Source organism: Mya arenaria, chromosome 10 (genome assembly GCF_026914265.1).
Source record: "Mya arenaria isolate MELC-2E11 chromosome 10, ASM2691426v1".
Taxonomy (NCBI): domain Eukaryota; kingdom Metazoa; phylum Mollusca; class Bivalvia; order Myida; family Myidae; genus Mya; species Mya arenaria.
In genome coordinates, this window is record NC_069131.1 from 23,967,977 (window position 1) to 23,988,078 (window position 20,102).

The 20,102-nt window shown below is 34.4% G+C and overlaps 1 protein-coding gene across 1 annotated transcript; it reads right to left on the reverse strand.

Moving 5' to 3' along the window:
- Nucleotides 1-6,887: 6,887 nt before the first annotated feature.
- LOC128204174 (phosducin-like protein 3) lies at nucleotides 6,888-14,541 on the reverse strand. Its single transcript, XM_052905550.1, has 6 exons — nucleotides 14,409-14,541; nucleotides 13,473-13,605; nucleotides 12,732-12,822; nucleotides 10,961-11,104; nucleotides 9,856-10,064; nucleotides 6,888-8,206 (listed from the first exon to the last, which is right to left on the reverse strand). The coding sequence occupies exons 1-6, from the start codon at nucleotides 14,412-14,414 to the stop codon at nucleotides 8,067-8,069; spliced, it is 723 nt and encodes a 240-aa protein (XP_052761510.1). The 5' UTR covers nucleotides 14,415-14,541; the 3' UTR covers nucleotides 6,888-8,066.
- Nucleotides 14,542-20,102: the final 5,561 nt, after the last annotated feature.

The window sequence follows — 20,102 nt, forward strand, 5'->3', positions numbered from 1 at the left end:
TTAAAAATATGTAATTGGAAATGATATTGGAAGCTTGAAAGCATCCAGTTTAATCGACGTCTAAAAAGTAATCCTGAAGTGATACATTCACTAAGACTATATGAGCAACGTGCTTATAGTACTATTGAAGGGGTACGTCGGCCTTAATATAGGCAACGTTATTTTGGAGTGGTACGTCAAACTACGTAAATTTAAGCAGCGTCCAAAAATATTTTTGTGGTGATATCAATTTTAATTAATTTGAAACATCCTAAAAGTACCAGTGTAGTGGTTCGTCAGCATTGGTCATTAGCCAAAAGCAATGCCTGAAAAGTAATTTTGTTCTTTTGTTTTTTGTTCAAACATAATCAATTAAATCAACGCCCTAAAAGTTATGTTCCAGCGGTAAGTCAAATCTAGTCAAATAAAGAAACGCCTTGTAAAGTATTTTTGCATTTGAACGTCAAAAGTAGTGATTTTAGCAACGCACTATAGATGATGTTTTAGCGGTACGTCAGACTAATCAATTAAGTAAAGCCCTAACGGGCTGTTGCAGTGGTACGTCAACTCTATTCATTTAAGGCAATATCTTGAAATTACTTTCATTGGCTGTGTTACATTAAAACGTTCTCGCTAATTCCAAAGATGTAATAGCTCCGATCGTTTTCGAATTAAATTAGATGTATATATCCAAATCGAAACGCTCGGATATTTTTTAATGTATCCCTCGGTCGTATAATGTGTAGGAAACCGCCATGAAAGTCGAACGCCTACAAAGAGTACACAACATGCAGTTAAAGCGATTAATATAAATCAAAGTATATGCCAGTTAATGTGGATAGTTTAATGGAAATGTTTGTTTATCATGGCCGATACAATTAACAAATAACATTTTGAAGGCATAACATAGTTGGCATAGTAACACATGATAAACATAGTAAAATATAGTGACACAATGTAAAACATAGTAAAACACAATAAAACATAGTGAAACACAGAAGCACATAATGAAATAAAGTAAAATATAGTAAGTGAAATATAATTAAGCATAGTATACCATAATTGACTATATCAAACATTGTTAAGCATAGCAACACATTGTAAATATAGGGAAACATGTTAAGGCATAGCAACACAAAGTGAAACATGGTAAAAAATTTAATCATAATTTAAATTAGTAAAATTTGGTGAACAAAGTTATAGTTAAGGATCTAAAGATGCACATAGTAAAACATAGTAAGTATTAGTCTTCATCAATAATAATATTTAGCTTTCGCGGGTGTTCAAAGGTCCGCCTACTGCCACTCATTCGATACACACTCCCTGCATCCGAATTTGCGTTAACAATGTGTCGGCCAATGCGTTTGTAGTCAGAAACATGACCTGAAGTAAACTAGTTATGATAAAGAAAGGTTCATTCGCTACGCTCAGTCCGCCCAATCTTAATCGTAAGATTTTACTTCATTTAATCTAACTATTGCATGGGCTAGTGTAGATTTCGATTGGTCATGGAAAGTAGAGTACACTTGTGATTAAACTAGTTGATGATTACTTACTTCACACTCCTCACTTTCATTTCAGCATTGATCAGCAAAGTGTTTACATGTTCGATTAAAAGGCCAAACACCAAGGCAGAGTAATCAAACACCTAGGGAAACAACTGTTTATTATATTTAACGCGACAAGGAAGTTTGGAATCAGATCCGATAGAAACAGTATAACCAATTACGAAATGAAATGAAGAGTCATTCACCAAAAGTACTATTATATTAGTGACTAGAGTACATTCACTTTGAACTTAAGCAAAACGTTGTTATTAAATTAACTGCGCATCGCGTTGTTAAACGCTACAAGTACACTATTTTGTGAACTTTTCAACATCAATCCTTGTTTTATTATGTTTATTATTTCTCTCAAATAATATCGTACTCTTAAATAACAATTGCATAACTTCCCTTTCTTCTTTATATAGATATGTTTTTTGTAGATTTATATCACCATAAATATAGTGTTTAATGCATTTTTTCAAAGTTTGGATTGATCATCAGTCTTGTACACTCCTGTTAAAGTAAAATAGATCCATTATAAATAAAATTATAATACATTGCTTCTAAAATACTGAATGAATTTTTGTTTAGTTATTTTCCAGTGTCACTTTGCGTATATATCTTTGAATTCGATTGATTTAAAACAGTTCACGGGTAGATTGCGGACAGTTGTATTTTACTGTTTCAAAGAGAGTCTTTTAATTTGATACGCCTGAAACACAATGTCCACGATGGCAGGAGTATTAATAAAACGACGCTACGTTTAAGTACAATTTGGCGCACTTTTCTTATATTAAGAAAAACATGTTTTTTTAGTGTAATATCGCAAAAGAATCCACCCCATGAACAACAAATATATCTTATAGATATATCAAGTTAAAAAATAAAGCAGTTATTTTGATGAAGCTGTTTTGACGGCTAACATATGATTATGATATACATTTAAACAAATTGAATTGAGCTGAATATTTCGTAATACATGTATGTCTTTTCTTTTCAAACAAAAAGTTCTACGTATAAATCGACGAATACATTACAGTCACATACAAAGTAAAAACATTGTTTATATCCCCATTAGGTGTCACATATGGTGCAAAATAGCTTTGAGTTTTACCATAACACCGAGTTCCAAACGTAACGTGTGGTTCATATAAAGGAATTCGCGGATATCTCGGAGATAACCTTGCTATATACAATGTGTTGTCCAAATGAGATTTGAAAGGTTTAAAAGAGAAAGCTGATACATTGCATAAAAGTCGCCTGAAAAACTGCGCATATTTTTCAATATATAACTGAGTCCTTAGTTGATACTTAATACTTGGGACATGCTATTTACGTTTTACAATACCCTCTTTATGTGTTTGCCTATAAATCCCTATCCCCTTCTTCGCCAATCTTTAATATCTTCGCTACTATAAATTATATTATATCAAGGAATCATATCATTGATGGTCTGACCCTAGAATGGTTTGGAATCATATTTGTGTTGAAGTTACGCTGTATGATATGCTTTTCTAAAACTTTCAAAGTACAAATAATACCGTTAAATTATCTTCGCCCGTTTCATGAAGTTGTGGTTTAACTTGTTAGGCGTTCGTTTACCTTTTCTAAATAGCGTAGTAAAAGCTTAGCAGTGCACTTGTGCCACACAAATGTGTTCTGTGGGGAGGGAGCTGGCATGTGGTTGATAAAGTGGAGTGTTAAGTCACGCGATCCGAGTCAGCACACTATCCGTGGTCCCTAATATGAAATAGGACACATTCTTTATAAACGTTTTTCAACAAGTACATTGTTAGTTATTTTCCCCGTTGGTATGATCAAAGTCCCTCCATGTACCTTCAATTCATGTAAAGCGGAAATCAAATTGTTCTTGTTAATAAATTCCGTTCATGTTGTTGAGATTTTGTTGATGTAATTTGATAAGAGCTTTCGACATGCACTTTTATTGACCTTGAAGGTGTACTTTGATCAGAGCTTTTGACATATTGACCGCTCAGTTCTCCTGAGGCAATAACGCACCCCATCCGGGAATACTTGTCACTTAACACATATCAATAATATTCTATATCATGGTTAGCGTGCCTACCTTTATAAAATGAATAAACCAAATGGCCTATGCAAGTTTATGTTCGCAAATAAGTGATATATCGACTCGTTCACTATTTAGATATAGTGACAACTGGCTTACTAAGGGAAAGCTTCTCCAGTAATTCCAACTGATAATGTTCAAATTCAATAGCTGAGTCTGAGTTATAAGAACATTAGTATGAAGAAGATGTCATGGAAATCATTTTGCAGATTTGTATATGGTTAAGTTGTCATATTTGTTTTTCTTATATCGATCAATAGCATTGTACTCAATGAATTAGTATCATACTCATTTAAAGTTATATTGTGAAGCTTCAGAACACAACAAACTACGTTATCTGTAAGAAAGCCTTACTATCAAGTGGGATATAGTGTAGTTAAACCGTTTGCTGAATTCATATGTAGAATGAAGATAAGTTACATTTGCAAGTTGTATGGGTACGTGTCGAAGTGGGCTATTCTTTGCGCTCCGTCATCCAGGTATGTGTACTCATTGAAAGAACTAAATGATATTTTACGAAAAATTCGTATTATTAAAGTAATGAACAAAACTTACTTTTGAACGCATACCTGACTTCTTAAATGTTACGAATTACTAGGAAATGCGGACAAAACAAAGAATCACGGCGTATACAGCGTGAATCGTTCTACAATATTCCATCTAGAAATTTTGGCCAAGGATGGCATCGTTGAAATACAAGCAAATTTAAAAAATGTTCACACATTTAAAAGTAGAAAATAGCATAGTCTTTTTCATTAAATATTTTCATAACTTTTCTGTCAAAAAAGTTCTTTAGGAATTAACGTCACTTTCTTGTTTACTTTCTTACACTGATTTTGACCCGTGTTGACCCGTGTGAGAACCCCGTTGAAGTCACGTCATTCCTCACACTGTGTACGATTAAATGAGGAAAATGCTGTATGCGAGTATCAACAAGGTAGCACGTTCATGTTTACAATGAAACTTCGCAACTATTTAAAATTTTAAAACTGCAACTGTTATGTAAGTGTCACTACACGTACACGTGCACGTCTTGTTTCACAGCCGCTCTATTATCATTCACAAATACTGCTATGCCGTCTGATGAGCAACACTTTGATAGGAATTAAAATCAGACTGAACTTTATTTGGATTTACACGTCACACAGTTAATATAACCAGTCTCAAATTTCAAGTAATTTCTTAACTATGTTTGTGATATTGGGGCCTCATTTTTTTGTGTTATTGGGAACAGAAAGTATTTTGTTATATCAGGGCCGAGATTTTTATATAAGGGCCTGACTGTTTCTGTCAGCTGGATACATGGAAGTACCAGTTGAATTCAAGACCAGTTGAAGGCGTTTCTCAACACCAGTAAACAAGTATAGTGCAATACTTCAGACGAGCAGATACATATTGTCTCTGGCAACACGTCTACCATGATTCATTTGAGTGTCTTGAATAGTTTTTTAGTTATGGTCAAGGAAAAGGTACTTAGACACGACGCGTATGACGGATCAGGCGACAATTACACCAATGTTTTTCCTAGACAATGACAAAGACGGGCTAAAATGATCAAAAGCCTTATCTAGTAAGGATCGGACAATGGTTTCGAACTGTTTACGGTTCCAACATTGTTCATTAATCAGACCATATGATAAGAAATGCAACGTTATTGCAAGATTCAAAAACTTGTTATTAATTCCACCAAGTATTGTCATAAAAGTTCAAGCGAGTCTATTCCGGATAAATCAGCCTAATTCAGATAATATCGTTATTGTTTTTATAGGCTAATGTTATACAGACACCACTCTAAACAGATTGCACCTGTCGATGATTTTTATCAACGCACCGGTTAGCCGCCATCTTTGAGGGACAATTAAACACATTATGTGTAACGTACCTGAACTGATTATGATGAAGATTCTCAAAGATACTATCTTAGTATGGCCATTAAAACATCAAACATATGGACTCTATTCAAGAAGTCCTAAAGTATAAAGGGAGATTTTCAGAGAAATAGAAAAGTTTAAATTCCTGAAGAACATGAAATTAATCGAATAATAAACCAGCAAACACAAATTATTCGTGAGAGTGCCATGAGTGAATGGTGATATCCATATAACATCCGATATGCAAAAATGGCACGCCACCGCATATAAATATTTTAATGAAATTGAGAAAAGAAAATGAGGGTACCAGTCTAATTTAACACATTTATAGGCTAGCTTAATCGGCCCAAGTAAACACGGTCAAATTTAAACATGTGTAGCATTATTAAGAGAAGAGAAACTACTGGGATGGTCCCTGTAGTTTACATTGTATTGTTGGTACGCGAAATATAGACGATAACAAAGCAAATAACTACATAAAAGTGGTGACATTTACCAAAGTTACAGGATTAAAAAAGTCACTATTAAGTAGATATGACCCGTAAAGACGCTTTTTGTTAGAGTCTGTCAAAAATACAACAGAGATGGCGACTTAAAATCACTTCTTCGGTAACGGCAAGCAGCGTTTCATTAACTATTTTCAGGGGCGACAACCAGCGTTTCATGAACTGTTTTCAGGGGCGACAACCAGCGTGTAATGAACTGTTTTCAGGGGCGACAACCAGCGTTTAATGAACTGTTTTCAGGGGCGACAACAAGCGTGTAATGAACTGTTTTCAGGGGCGATAACCAGCGTTTAATGAACTGTTTTTAGGGGCGAAACCAGCGTGTAATGAACTGTTTTCAGGGGCGACAACCAGCGTTTAATGAACTGTTTTCAGGGGCGACAACCAGCGTGTAATGAACTGTTTTCAGGGGCGACAACCAGCGTTTTATGAACTGTTTTCATGGGCGACAACCAGCGTTTCATAAACTGTTTTCAGGGGTGACAACCAGCGTTTTATGAACTGTTTTCAGGGGTGACAACCAGCGTTTCATGAACTGTTTTCAGGGGTGACAACCAGCGTTTCATGAACTATTTTCAGGGGTGACAACCAGCGTTTGATGAACTGTTGTCAGGGGTGACAACCAGCGTTTCATAAACTGTTTTCAGGGTTGATAACCAGCGTTTCATGAACTATTTTTAGGGTTGACAACCAGCGTTTCATGGACTGGTTTCAGGGGTGACAACCAGCGTTTCTTGAACTGTTTTCAGCACATTTCAATAAGACAGTGCAATATAGATCAAAGACACAGTCCACTGTGACATACTTTCATGATAACTTTCATAATAATAACTTTAACTAAAGTGCTCACATATTTTTTCAGGAAAGCTTTCACAACTTAAGGAACTTCAAGAGCTAATATTTTGAGGAGTTTATTACAAATTCAATAATATAAAAAAATGTGATAAAAAGAGCAATTTGGTTAAATGTCATGTTGTACTGAATTCAACATTAAATACCTAAATTGAAACACATGAAAAACCAGAACATCATGATACGACTCATTTTATGTATGTAAAGTAAGAGTGATTAAAAAATTAACCTGGTGTTTCTCAGAAATAAGAGAAAGTAAATCACATGCAGATAATATTCTTTATAAATAGTACATGCATTTCCGACATGAGAACTTCTGAAGAATACCTAGTATTTATAAATTCATGAAGCACATGATTGTGTACAAGTAAGTAAAATTTAGACATTCAAGAGTCTAATCTATGTCTCTTACTTGGACAAGGATACTTAATTAAATAATTCATAGATAACTTCCTTATTATGCAGTTTTTGTACAGTTTTACATATCCATTAGCCTCAGTTGGTGTATAAAATGCCCTATAGAAGCTTACTGCATACCGGTATTTTTAGATGAATAATTCCAAATAATTTGTATAGTACATGTATATTCAAACTGACATCCTATTACAATCTGTATGAAATCCACTTCTTATAATGCATTATGATAACAGTAACAGCATTGAACTAAAAGGGTTTGAAAACCTCTGCCTGATAGCTTGAGCCTTCTCTACTCATATCTGGTCTTGTAATATTATAAAAGAATATAATAAAAAAAGTTTGGCCACTCCTAAACAGTTATTCCTTCAATGTTATGGCCCAACCATTTTTTTTGGTCGGAGGTATTGTAGTTAAGGGCTATCCCAGTAAAACTTATAACCCCCAGTGGGAAGGCAATTATTTTAATAGTATAAAGGTGGGTGTCTTTATCACTTATTTGGACCCCAAAAGGGTAAATTTGCTTCTGTAGGGGGGTGGCTTAATTCAAAAGTGCCTCCCCCCCCGGGGGTTATATGTTCAAATGGAATAGCCCTAAGAAATTTGTATTAATGACAGAGTGAATGCAACATTTAATACATGAGTAACATGCTGCCATTGTTTGCCCATTTTCACAAGATTTTTTTTCAAATCTTAAATTGGGCATTTTCTTGTACAGTAAGTTAATCCACTGCAAACTAACATTTGTTCAATGTTTTCATCAGCATTCTTGAAGCAATAAATTCCATGTTATCATCGGACTGATTTCTCAATAGTCATCGTCACTATCATCTCCGTTAATTGCACTTTCCCGAATGGCAATGTTCATAACGTCCTTGACCGCGGGTCGAGGAGCCTCTTCCAAATCTGTGGCAATGGCGCCAGTTTGGGACAACATCCACTCTAACTCTGCAACAACAGAAATAGATAATAACAACATGAATTTATATACCGGATAATGGCTTGTTTCAGTGTAAGATTTCGAGAATAATTTTTACAAAATGGAAAAGCCACGAGTAAAAAATTTTTTTAGGTGTTGTAAACTATATTGAAATCTACAATGAAACGAATAAACATATTTTTATTTCATGCTTATAATTCATCCAAATAAATAATTGATACTTATTTGGACAATTACATAAAATCTTTGCCAAATGATGTTATTCATTGATTGTTCTATGTGTGTGTTCACATTTTGTTGTGAACATTAGCTAAAATAAGAGAAACAGTGATTATTTTTATGAACATACTCAGGTCCAAATCTTGACTCAGACTAAGAAAATAGTGCTTTTATTAACTTACAAAGAATGAAAAAGCATTATACATTTCATTATACAAAATTGAAAGTATATTATTGTACAATATCAAACAGTTATAAAATGCAGCAAATATTTATCATCACTACTTATTAATAACTAAAAGGTTACAATGAAAAATATATGCAGTTTTGCCACTTGAGTCTGAACTTAAATTTGAGACTGTTTGTATGTATATTTGTATTTCTTTAGACATTCTGTCAAGAAAAACCCGTGAAAGTGCAAGCACTTATTTTCAAAGGGGTCTTTTGTTTTTGCTGAAGGGACAGCACGCAGAAGAGACAGAGGTGGGATACAAGGAAGTCTGGGTGCGATATCCTAGCTCTTTTTGAAGAGACCCCTTGGTTCTTTTACGTGCTCGGTGTAAAGCACCGATACACAGGGTACAACTTTCCTGGGTCAAACCAGTACTGAGTACACCACTTATCCAAGCACTACCCTTTAAATGCCGAGCGCCAGGCAAGAAAGCTTCTTGTACCAACTTTAAAGGTCTTTCGGTATGACGCGGCCTGGGATCAAACCCACGACCTCCAGATCCGTAAGCGAAAGCCTTAACCACTAGGCAATGGAGATGAAATCATGGCCCCATCATGTGAAAAACACACCCACTCTGAATACTCAAATTGCAAGCCTTCGTGAAAGTTGAGTGATGAAACTGTTACCCTAACATCAAGTCCTTTCATTAGTTTACAATTATTCCTTGATTTTTAATTTCATATAATACATTGGACCATCTTATTATTGAGCATATCATATTATCAAATTCTCACACCCTTTATTCTTGCATGTAGCGATACATATTTTGAAGCAGCTAGGACTGGCTGCAAACATTAGTTCTCATTTATTTAGATTTACAAGATTCTGACCCCCATATATAATAAAAGTTTGTGATTTTATGACAATTTATTGTAGATTTGTTTTTAATATGCCCCCCATGTTCATGTACATGTATTTATACTTATTATTTTAGAGGTATAAAGCCAAACCCATAAGTTCAAACTCGCTTGGCTCGAATTCCTCGTTGGCTTGAACTCGATGTAAAAGTCCAATGTCTTAAAAAGTAAGCATTCCTGCTTGGATGGAATTTTTCAAGGCTCGAGGTATTTTCGACGGTCCCTGTGAGTTGGAGCCAACAAGGTTCGACTGCATAAATATATTGTATCTAAAGTGCTGTTGACACCAAGGAATTGTGATAATTGTGAAAAAAGACAAAATATAACAAACAATATAAACATGACCTACCATCTTGTTTTATGTTCATCCCTCCAAATGCAAGAGGTCCAACAAACTGTTTCTTCATATCACCTTCTAGGTACACAAATACTGTTGGCAAGTTTTTGTCTGGATAGTTTGGTATACACAATGACGATACACTTCGTAAGAATTTTGTCTGGGGGAACTTTCTTGCCAAGTTTGATAAATGCTGGTTCATAAGTTTACACAGTGGAATCCTGAAAAATAACCATGCTTATCAGAATAAAGCTCTAAAACAAATGACAATAAATCATTTAAAACAAACAGATACAGAATTATAAAATAATTGTTTGTTTCAGTATAAGATCATAATATATTTCACTGAGTGAGCGCCAAAAGTTATATTTCACGACTGGTTGACTATTAGTGTTCACGAGGTGAAATCTATTGCAATCTCACAGGATATTATATGAAAGTTTATTGTCGATTTTTATGCAAATTGTATGCAAACTTAACATTATTTTTGAAGTTACATTTTCGATGCTATGTCCCCGCCCTGTTTGCACAAAGGTTTGATTTGGTATGGAGAGTGGGCTTAAGTTTCAAAAGAGTGAAAAATATCAAAATGTTATTTTACTATTTGAAACAGGTAAATACCTTTCTTAATTAACTGATAAATCTCTATAAATCATCAGAAAGCATGTAATGAAAATTGATTTCAAAGATCAAATTGGCTAAAAACTAAACAGTAACAATTTTACAATATATCTTCTCAATATTTCAATGAAAAATGTACATGCAATTAAGATCTCTTCAGACCAGTATTGCACTACAAAAGTAGATTAATTGAATTTGTTTAACAAGTATCACATGCTCAGTTACAATTTATGTATTAAAAATTGAGTAATTCAGTGTTTAATTATCTAGTTTCATTGTTAAATGACCAAGTTTCAATAAAGTAAACTATAATTTTCCCCTACGATATTTTTTAAAACATATTCATCAGGATTAGTTAAGAATGTTTTAGTGCTTGCTATCTTTATTCCATGTAAAGAAGTTTTAGAAAAAACAAGATACGAGAGATTTCTTCAGGATTGTTTTTAGTATGCCCGGATTGAAAATTGGTATCATGCATTTAAGAACATGTACTTACCCGTCTTTAAACACATGTACAATAACCCAGATCCCTTCCCCTGCCTTGTTCACTTCCGTGACCCAGTCAGACTTTGATATTTCACGCACCTCTCCGAACTTTGACCTCTGTTGGGTTTCCCGCATTTCTGCCATACGTTGACGTCTGAAAAATAGAGAGTGGGGTTATTTATTATATTCATAAACTACATAGTTTAGTCTCAATGCAGTGAATGTACAGCTTTTGTAAATACTTGTTCAAATATTGTACCAACATGTATTAAAACATTTTATTTCCAGGTCACCAGTTCATTATTATGTTTTGATAAGTTATGTTTGTTATACATGTAAATGTCAGAAAATAGCTCATTGAGTTAATGTTTCAAATAAAGATTCTTGTATCTTGTATCTCTAAAGAAGGAATTAGATTTTATTTAAATGAGGTATTAATTCACGGTTGAAGGTCTTTTATATGCTCAAAGTGCAGAAATAACTCTGTTTTTTAATTCCTCCAAAGAAATCATCAATGGTGTCAAACATATCGGAAAGGAATTATAAATATTAAAATGGACACTATATTTCAAGGGTAAATAAAAACCTTTTAAACACATTAAATTGCACACAAAACAAGAGCTGTCACAGAGACAGCACGCTCGACTATTCCGCCGCTTTTCAGTGTAAGGATTGAAAAGTTTTGGCCAAACATGCATGGATCACTGTTAGATTAGATTTCAATGCAATACATGATGTGCAGAGATATTAACATAAATGTGGTTACATGCAAAATTTTAACCAAAATTTTTAAGTGTAAAAATAAAGGGCCATTATTTGCAAAACACAGTTATCTAATTTGATTATTCAATCAGGTCAGGTAGTTGAATACAGTATAAAGTCTCAATGCAATACATCAAGTAATTGCTGAGATATTATCCTGTGTGTGCTTTAAACATGCAAAACCTTAACCAGAATTTCTAAGTCGCATAATAAAGGGGCAAAAATGATATAATATGAAAGATAGAGTTATCTTACTTGATTAACTAAGAAGGTTAAATGGTTGGGAGCCTGTATGTAAAGTTTCAATGCAATACATGATGTATTTGCTGAAGCATTGACTTAAAAGTGGTTACATGCAAAACCTTAACCAGAATTTTTATGTTGAATAAAAAAGGGGCCATTATTTGATATTAATGCAAACAAGAGTTATCTTAATTGGTTATTTAAGTAGATTGGATGGTTGAGTACCATTTTATAAAGTCTCAATGCAATTCCTCAAGCAGTTGCTGAGATATTTACCTATGTGTGCTTACATGCAAAACCTTAACCAGGATTTCTAAGTCGAATAATAAAGGGCAATTATTTGCATTAAATGCAAACTAGAGTTATTTAACTTGGTAAATTAGGTAGGTTGAGTGGTTGAGTACCATTGTATCACGTCTCAATGCAATACTTCAAGCAGTTGCTGAGATATTAACTGTTGCTGAGATATTAACCTATGTGTGCTTACGTGCAAAACCTTAACCAGAATATCTACGGTAAGTCAAATAATAATGGTATATTATTTGCATTACATGCAAACTAGAGTTATCTAACTTGGTTAATTAAGTAGGTTGGATGGTTGAGTACCATTGTATCAAGTCTCAATGCAATACCTCAAGTAGTTGCTGAGATATTAACCTATGTGTGCTTGCACGCAAAACCTTAACCAAGGGGTGACGCCAACGCCGACACTTGGGTGAGTAGTATAGCTCTCCTTATTCTTTGAATAGTCGAGCTAAAAATCACTGATCTTGTACCTATATTGTTCAAACATTCTCTCATCTTCTTCATCTATATCATCCTCCATCTCGTCTAATTCATCAAGCCCCATGTCCCCCATGTCCTTGCCTGCAAATATAATAATGTTATCCAAGTTCAAAGGCATTTGTTGGCTACCTAAAATCCAGATTTCTCATGCTTTTTCAGATTTACGAGGGTAGATCCAAAAAATTTCAGATGCTTACTGTATAATTAATTAACAATCATTGGTTCTATTTTAAATATACATTTTCTATCCAAATGAACTAAACCGGGCAGCCCAGGTCATCATTTGAGCTATGGGCTCAAGTATTGTTCAACACTGTATACAATAATTATGTGTTATAATTGGTATTTAAATAGAAGCACTATGCTTTAAAAGTACATTGGAAGTGACAATATGCCATGGCGAAAATGACATGACGCTGTTATGTCATTACTAGCTGCCGTGCGTCCTGCTTCCTTTCCCTCTAAATAATTTGTATTTCATGCATAGTGCATGATTTGAAAGCATTTGGCAAATGGATGTTAGATCTACAAAACTTATAGATTACCCCGTAGAGATGTTATAAACTGAGTAAAAAATACAGGGAAATACAGTTAGCTTTATGCATAAAATAAAGAGACATAAAGTAATCAAATATTTGTAAAGTTATTCATTCAACTAACAATGTTTTCCTGACAACAGCCGAAAAAAGACTGGTTTCAGCTAAAGAAAGCTTCAAGACTGACACTGTTACCTTTTGACTTGTTCTCAATCGTGTTTTCCACCATAGCCACTAGATCATCTTCTGTGATTTCTTTCTCTTCCTTTGGCGGCAAAATTCCCTTCGCCCGCAACACATCATTCCATTCAGTGTCTGCATTTGGGTCCTAGTTAAGATGGAAAGGAGATTTATCATAATTAACAATTTGTATCGTTGATTAACAGGATGTAAGTTGTATGTTGCGTGTTAGTGCTGGAAATTGATTGTAAAAGAGGCAAGTTTTTAAAAGACAATCCTCATGCATCCATCCCATCAGCATCCTCGGCCAAAATATTAAATACAGTCAACCGCCCGGGTTGTAATTAATATTGTGGTATTAATCACTTTCAACTGAAATTATGCTTTAAGTTGTCATAATTTTATTCAAGACAAACATGATAAGTTAGCTCTTAAGAAATTTTTGTTCAGTCACACTCTTACAGTGACTTATTTATTCTTTCATTCTTAATAAAATTAAAACTTCTGAAAAAAAAGTGGAAACAATTGTCCTCTTTCTTTTAGGTCGTCATTAAATAACAAAAGTAAGCCAAAATGTACCAGGCTTCTGCCATTAACCGGTCAGTACATCAAAGTACAAATGGGGGCCAAAATGGTAACTTGGCAGAATTGACCCAGCTCTCTTAATTACTCCAAATCAAATGTAAATTGTAAACAGGTAAAGTGTCTAATTAACACCTTAAAATGATATTTACAGCTCATGTGTTCATACCTTGCCGCAATTAGTTTAGTCAGTTTTGTATTGTGGTTATTTTGCTATATGGCGTTAGGATTTCGTCGCAAGGTTTCAGATTAAACAGATAAAAAAAGAAGAAACAAAAACATTCCCCCACCCACCTCCTAAGTAAAGCTTTTATCGTGTATACGAGTTTTTCAAACATTTATTTAATAAATATTGAAATCAGTAATTACCTGCATGATTCCTCAAAATAGTCTGTATCTTTCAAAGCTCTAGAACCTTCGATAAGTGAGTTAGTTGCAGATATTAGACTTGCATGTGTCAAAATATTACACTTCCGCGTTTAGACTGAGCGCTCGGTTGAATGATAACAAATTCACTTGTAGGAAAACAACTTGTAAACCCGTCTAGTTTGTACGTCATGGATTTCCCATTACCAAATATGGCCATCGCATTGGTATTTTTATCATTTCTAAAAATAACTTCCTCACTCAATTCTAAAAATAATTATTGATTCCTACAACAAAATAGTAAATTACTCATCAAATTATTATACTCAATTCATAAATAAAAAAGTAAATTAACTACAAATATATAAATAAATTAATTGATTAATTAACTACTGTAATACTGTAATTAATAAATAAATAAATGAATAAATAATAAATAAATATATATATTTAAATATAATTAAATAAATAAATAAATAAAGCATCAGTCAATCAATAAATCAATAAATCAATCAATCAATCAATCAATCAATCAATCAATCAATCAATCAATCAATCAATCAATCAATCAATCAATCAATCAATCAACCAATCAATCAATCAACCAATCGAACAATTAATATTGATAAATGAATCAATCATTTTAAATCGATCAATCACACATTAAGCCATTAATTAATACAATCTATCATTTAATCAATAAATCAATCAAACAATCAACCATCCATATACATGTACTTGTATTTATTCATTTATTCATTCATTCGTTTTTTCATACGATAAATTGTTTTATCAAGTGAATGAATAAAACAAATAATTATTATACGATTAATGCATGTACGTAGTTATTAATTAGGCATATCTGATGTATGTACAATCGGAAAACCTCGGCCAGTATCCAACAGGAATTGACTATCTCGAAGCTTGCCGGAGTCGTTTAAAGGCAGGAGTTCATTCCCTTCAAACGACTTGGTTAGCAACATGTAGAGCCTGCTCTGTCCTTGCAATGTTTCTGAGAAATGGCCAATCTGAAATGTACCAAAAATGTATTAAGACTCTGATTTGCAATTTGTTGATGTGTGATGCTCCGGAGCATTAGTTCGCATATTGGCTTACACTTTTATCTATGTATGTACTTTTTAAATCGTATTGTTTTCAGATGGTTTTACTCGCTCAACTTCAACCAGTTGTATGATTTTTAATGGTTATTTTTTCAGTATGCGTTTGACATAAACCATACAAATGTTCACATTGCAGATGCAGATCTTATAAATACAAAATGAATGCTTTGAATTCTTTAGTGTTTAGAATTTAAAACAAAATATGAGAAATATTATTCGTACCCTAGCTTGTTTACTTCTCAGCCACCCTCATCTATCCTCTTACTATAAACATTCTTACAAATCGTGAAAAATAGACGCAAAGGTAATATCATATTTTTATTTCATCAAAACGTATTTTACATAGACTGCAAAATTTTATTTTGTCTTATGCACAAGTCACACACTCGCGTACGTATAGCTAAGTCTAGCTACGGATAGAAACGTAGTACTCCGTATCAATCAGTACCTAGGCCGTACCTCAACGTGATAATCCGTATCGATCCGTACCACTTCTTATTTAAGATATTACACAACGTTTGAACATCAATCTCCCACACCAGTTGGAGCGTCCGGGGCCATTTAAGTATGACTTTGGCCAAACTTGGGTGAAACTTATTTACCCGTTACAGTTAAACTTACTGAAACGTAGTTATCCGTACTGAAACGTACCTAATATTATGCAAATATTGAGCCGTAGTTTAAAAAAGTCATCCAAGACTGCCCGTACTTAAACGTAGTTAAACGAAGTTCACCGCAGACCCCTCTACGTGCTTGGCAAATTCCCAGCCAGTAAAACGTAGTTCAACGTAGTACGCCGTGCATAACCATACTTATTTGCGTCCCGTATAATAGTTGTTTCCCCTTTTCTCACCATTTTTGTCATTCTAAGACGTACTTCTCCGTAATTATCCGCACATGCCCCCCCCCCCCCCCCACCCCCTCTCTACGGACCAATCCCGTCCGCGCCATACCTCGACGCACGGACGTATCCGCCTGTATCATAACCTAAAACATAAAAGGGAAGCAACAAATGTATGTATACAACCATAAAGTAAACACGACTTTGTGCAGCAATTTCCGAAATACATCAATGAGATTCTTTTTTCTCTTTAACATTAAATAAACTATAATGATCACTTCAATTATCACTTAAATGAGTAAAATACTAAAACCTATTCGCTGTAAACAATTTATGCAATTAAAACCAGGATAATTTGCTGTTTATATATCTATCATATATTGAAGGTTGCAGAACGTATTATTTCTAAACCTTTTTTTTCTCAATATATTTCGAACACTTTTTACACGGCGCTGGACAAAATACATTAACATAAGGGTCAGTTTAAGGTAAAATATTATAGTGATTTAAAATAAAAGAATAAAAGACTTATGTGCTTAAAGGCCTAGTTTAAGCCTTCTGTAATTGGTACCGCCCCCCCCCCCCCCCCAATCCTTGTAAAGTACACAACTTCTGTGTACTGATCTTAATCCTTATTGCCATCTGCTGTCTATCAGATGTCAGATCTCTCTGAGTGTCATACAGTGCAGTTCTGGAGGTTTTATTACAGAAACAAACTTCATAGTATGTGGGGTTTTTTTACTTTTTCAGATGATAATAAAATTATCATTACAATGCTTTAGAATGCGAATAAGAGTAATCTTATATGTTATATATAATAGCCCATACATTAGATTTAAACATGTTGCTTCACAATTTGGATACAACAAATATCATTTATTCTAAGTGGATCGGAGTACATCAGTTATATAACTATTAAAACACTATTATTTTTTATTGTTTATTGCCCATCGGTGAAATTTATAAATGCATTAGCTATGCATATTTGATATACATGTATTCGCTAGAAAATGAGATTATCTGCTCTGAAAGTGTCATTTCTAAATGAGACAAATACACTGGAAATTGGACCCCGGTTGCAATAATGCACCAGTCAATTGTAACCACGCCCCCCCCCCGGTCCGGGGGTATACCGGGGATAGCCGGGGAAATGGGCTGTGTTTTTACCTTTCAGGTGGCCCTGCAGTGCCGGGTGAATGCGGTGGTTTTGTCTTCGCGCAAAATATAGCAGGGAATGGGCCTTACCTAGGATCCCTTGGGTGCGGGGGCATTTGGGGGGGATTTTACCATCAGTTCGTTCCCGCAGGGCAGGGATTTTACCCGTGGTTGGCATGACCGAAAGTCAAAGTTCCCGCTATTCTCCGGACCTGGGGGGCGTGGTTACAATTGACTGGTGCATAAACAAGAGATACACATGTGGATTTTCACGGGATTTTACAGAATGTCCACATGGTATATTTTGGATGACTATGTAAGAGGTATTGTTGTATGAAATGAAAGAAGACGTACCCTGTCCTCCCGTTGGTATAATGTTTCGATAAAAATTACTGCGGCCAGGTAAAACGCACTAGAAAATATATTTATAGCCACATTCATGATTGATAATGCTGTCTCTGACGTCAGAGCTTACCAGTGATTCCCCTAAATACACTAAATGACCCGAAAAATGTTCATGTAAACAATCTAACAATTTTACTTCATCACCCATTGCTTCAAGGTACCTCCTTAATCCTTACAAGGACAAGTTATCTAGCATTGAGGACTAATACATCATCCTCCACCGCAGAATAAATCTCTTCCTAGTACGTTTTTTCTTGATTTAAACCTGTATGAGACGTTTGACTCATAATTCACAATCGGTTCTTTAATCAAGCAAAACATGTAGAGAAACAGGTTGTCATAAACAACAACTGCAGTATTTACAGCCCAGATCCTGTCAAGCAGAGTAAACATTTAACGTGTAATTAAGGAAGTATGTGATATTTGTTATCTTGTTACGCGTCGTAAACAAGACGTCGTAAATTTTCAAGTAATGATCATTATCAACAAACATTTATTTATGTCAGACGACAATTTATTTGTATGCTTACAACAAACATGAGCTCAATGAACTATTTTCCGACCTGAATAACAAATATACATAACACATCAGAACATAACAAAGAGTTGGTGACCTAGAAATAAAAGCATATAGTTTTAAATAGGTACAATATTGGAACACTTATTTACAAAAGCCGATTCTTAATATAATTTTTCATACACAGACTTACAAAAAAGTACCACATGCATTAAGCTTGTCTAAGATAAGATAATTGGGCAGGCAGTCTAATGTTTTAAACGCTTTGGAGAGGTCCATTCGAACTGCACATATTTGTTCTCATTAAGGGCTTTTTCCAGTCTTTCACCAGCCTTAACAGGGTAGTGCGACATCCATATGTTGTTCTAAAAGCTTCGAGAAAGGGATGAAAAATATTATCAAAATGACAAATCAGTTGCCTACTTATGACTCATTCATAACATTTTGACATTAATGGTAAAACACAGACGGGTCTATAGTTATTTTCCATAAACGGGTCATTTTTCTTGACAATAGGGGTAACTTGTACTAGCGCAAGACTATTGAAAATGACCCTTGATTTCTTTGACCAGCCTTTGATCAGAAACCAAATTTCCTATGTTGTCTTTTAGTTTCCGGGTTATCCGTTTTATTTGTAGATTTCGGTGCCAGCCACAAGTATTTAGATTTGGGTCCTCCACTACACCGTTTAGGGAAATAAATAAAACAGATATAGATTATCTTTTGACCTTGATTTTAAGATTTCGGATCTGTAGCTTGACCAGTTTGCTGTGTTCTGATTTCTGATATAGGTGGGTTTTTTTGCATGACGAGGCTTGTAAGTTTACGGAACCTAGAGTTCATGTATGTTGGCAGGATTGTTCTTTGGTGTTTTCTGTTTTACTGGGGCATGCTCGTCAATGACTTGTTTCAATAGATGTTCGTGAGCCCAATACATATCATCCATGGGCTGAATGATATGGGCGAGATTAAACGGTACTTTGGAAATGGGTTGTTGTCAAGTTTCTTGTATGACCTAAGATCGCAAATACAATATATATAGTACTATGTAAAATGGGTCGAAAATAAGGACAGAATAATTCATCAAAACAATCCAATCAAAAAGGGTTGCCAATACGGCAGCAATGGTGACCGATTAGGCATATACTTTTTGAAACGGTGTCAAGAATATGTTACACAAAAACGCGTGTAATTGAATACCACAATTGGAGTGTAAGTTACAGATAAGATGCAGAATGCATACATGAAATCATCAATAACAAAGAGACTTATTTACAGTTGTAGCATATAAAACTGCATTTATCACAGACGTGGTCGACTGGCTGAGGCAACACTTTGGGTAGAACATTCAAAGGGAACTTTTGGCAGACAGCATGTCGTAGTTATAGTTATTTTTATTTGGTAGTTCATTCAAGCGCTTCTGTTAGCAAAAATCATGTCGTAGTTAAAGTTATTGATATTTGGTAGTTCATTCCAAGGCTACTGTTAGCAAACATCATATCATAGTTAGAGTTATTGATATTTGGAAATTCATTCAAAGGCAACTGCTAGCAAACATCATGTCACAGTTAGAGTTATTGATATTTGGTAGTTTATTCAAAGATTACTATTAGCAAACAGCATGTATCGTTAGTGTCAGTGATATTTAAGTAGTTATT

What these genes read in the sequence shown, in the direction of transcription:
- LOC128204174 (XM_052905550.1), bottom strand. An exon ending in GATTGAGAACAAGTCAAAAG is followed by an intron (nt 12,823 to 13,472) that starts GTAACAGTGTCA and finishes TTATATTTGCAG; the next exon opens with GCAAGGACATGGGGGACATG. An exon ending in GATGAACATAAAACAAGATG is followed by an intron (nt 8,207 to 9,855) that starts GTAGGTCATGTT and finishes CTGTTGTTGCAG; the next exon opens with AGTTAGAGTGGATGTTGTCC.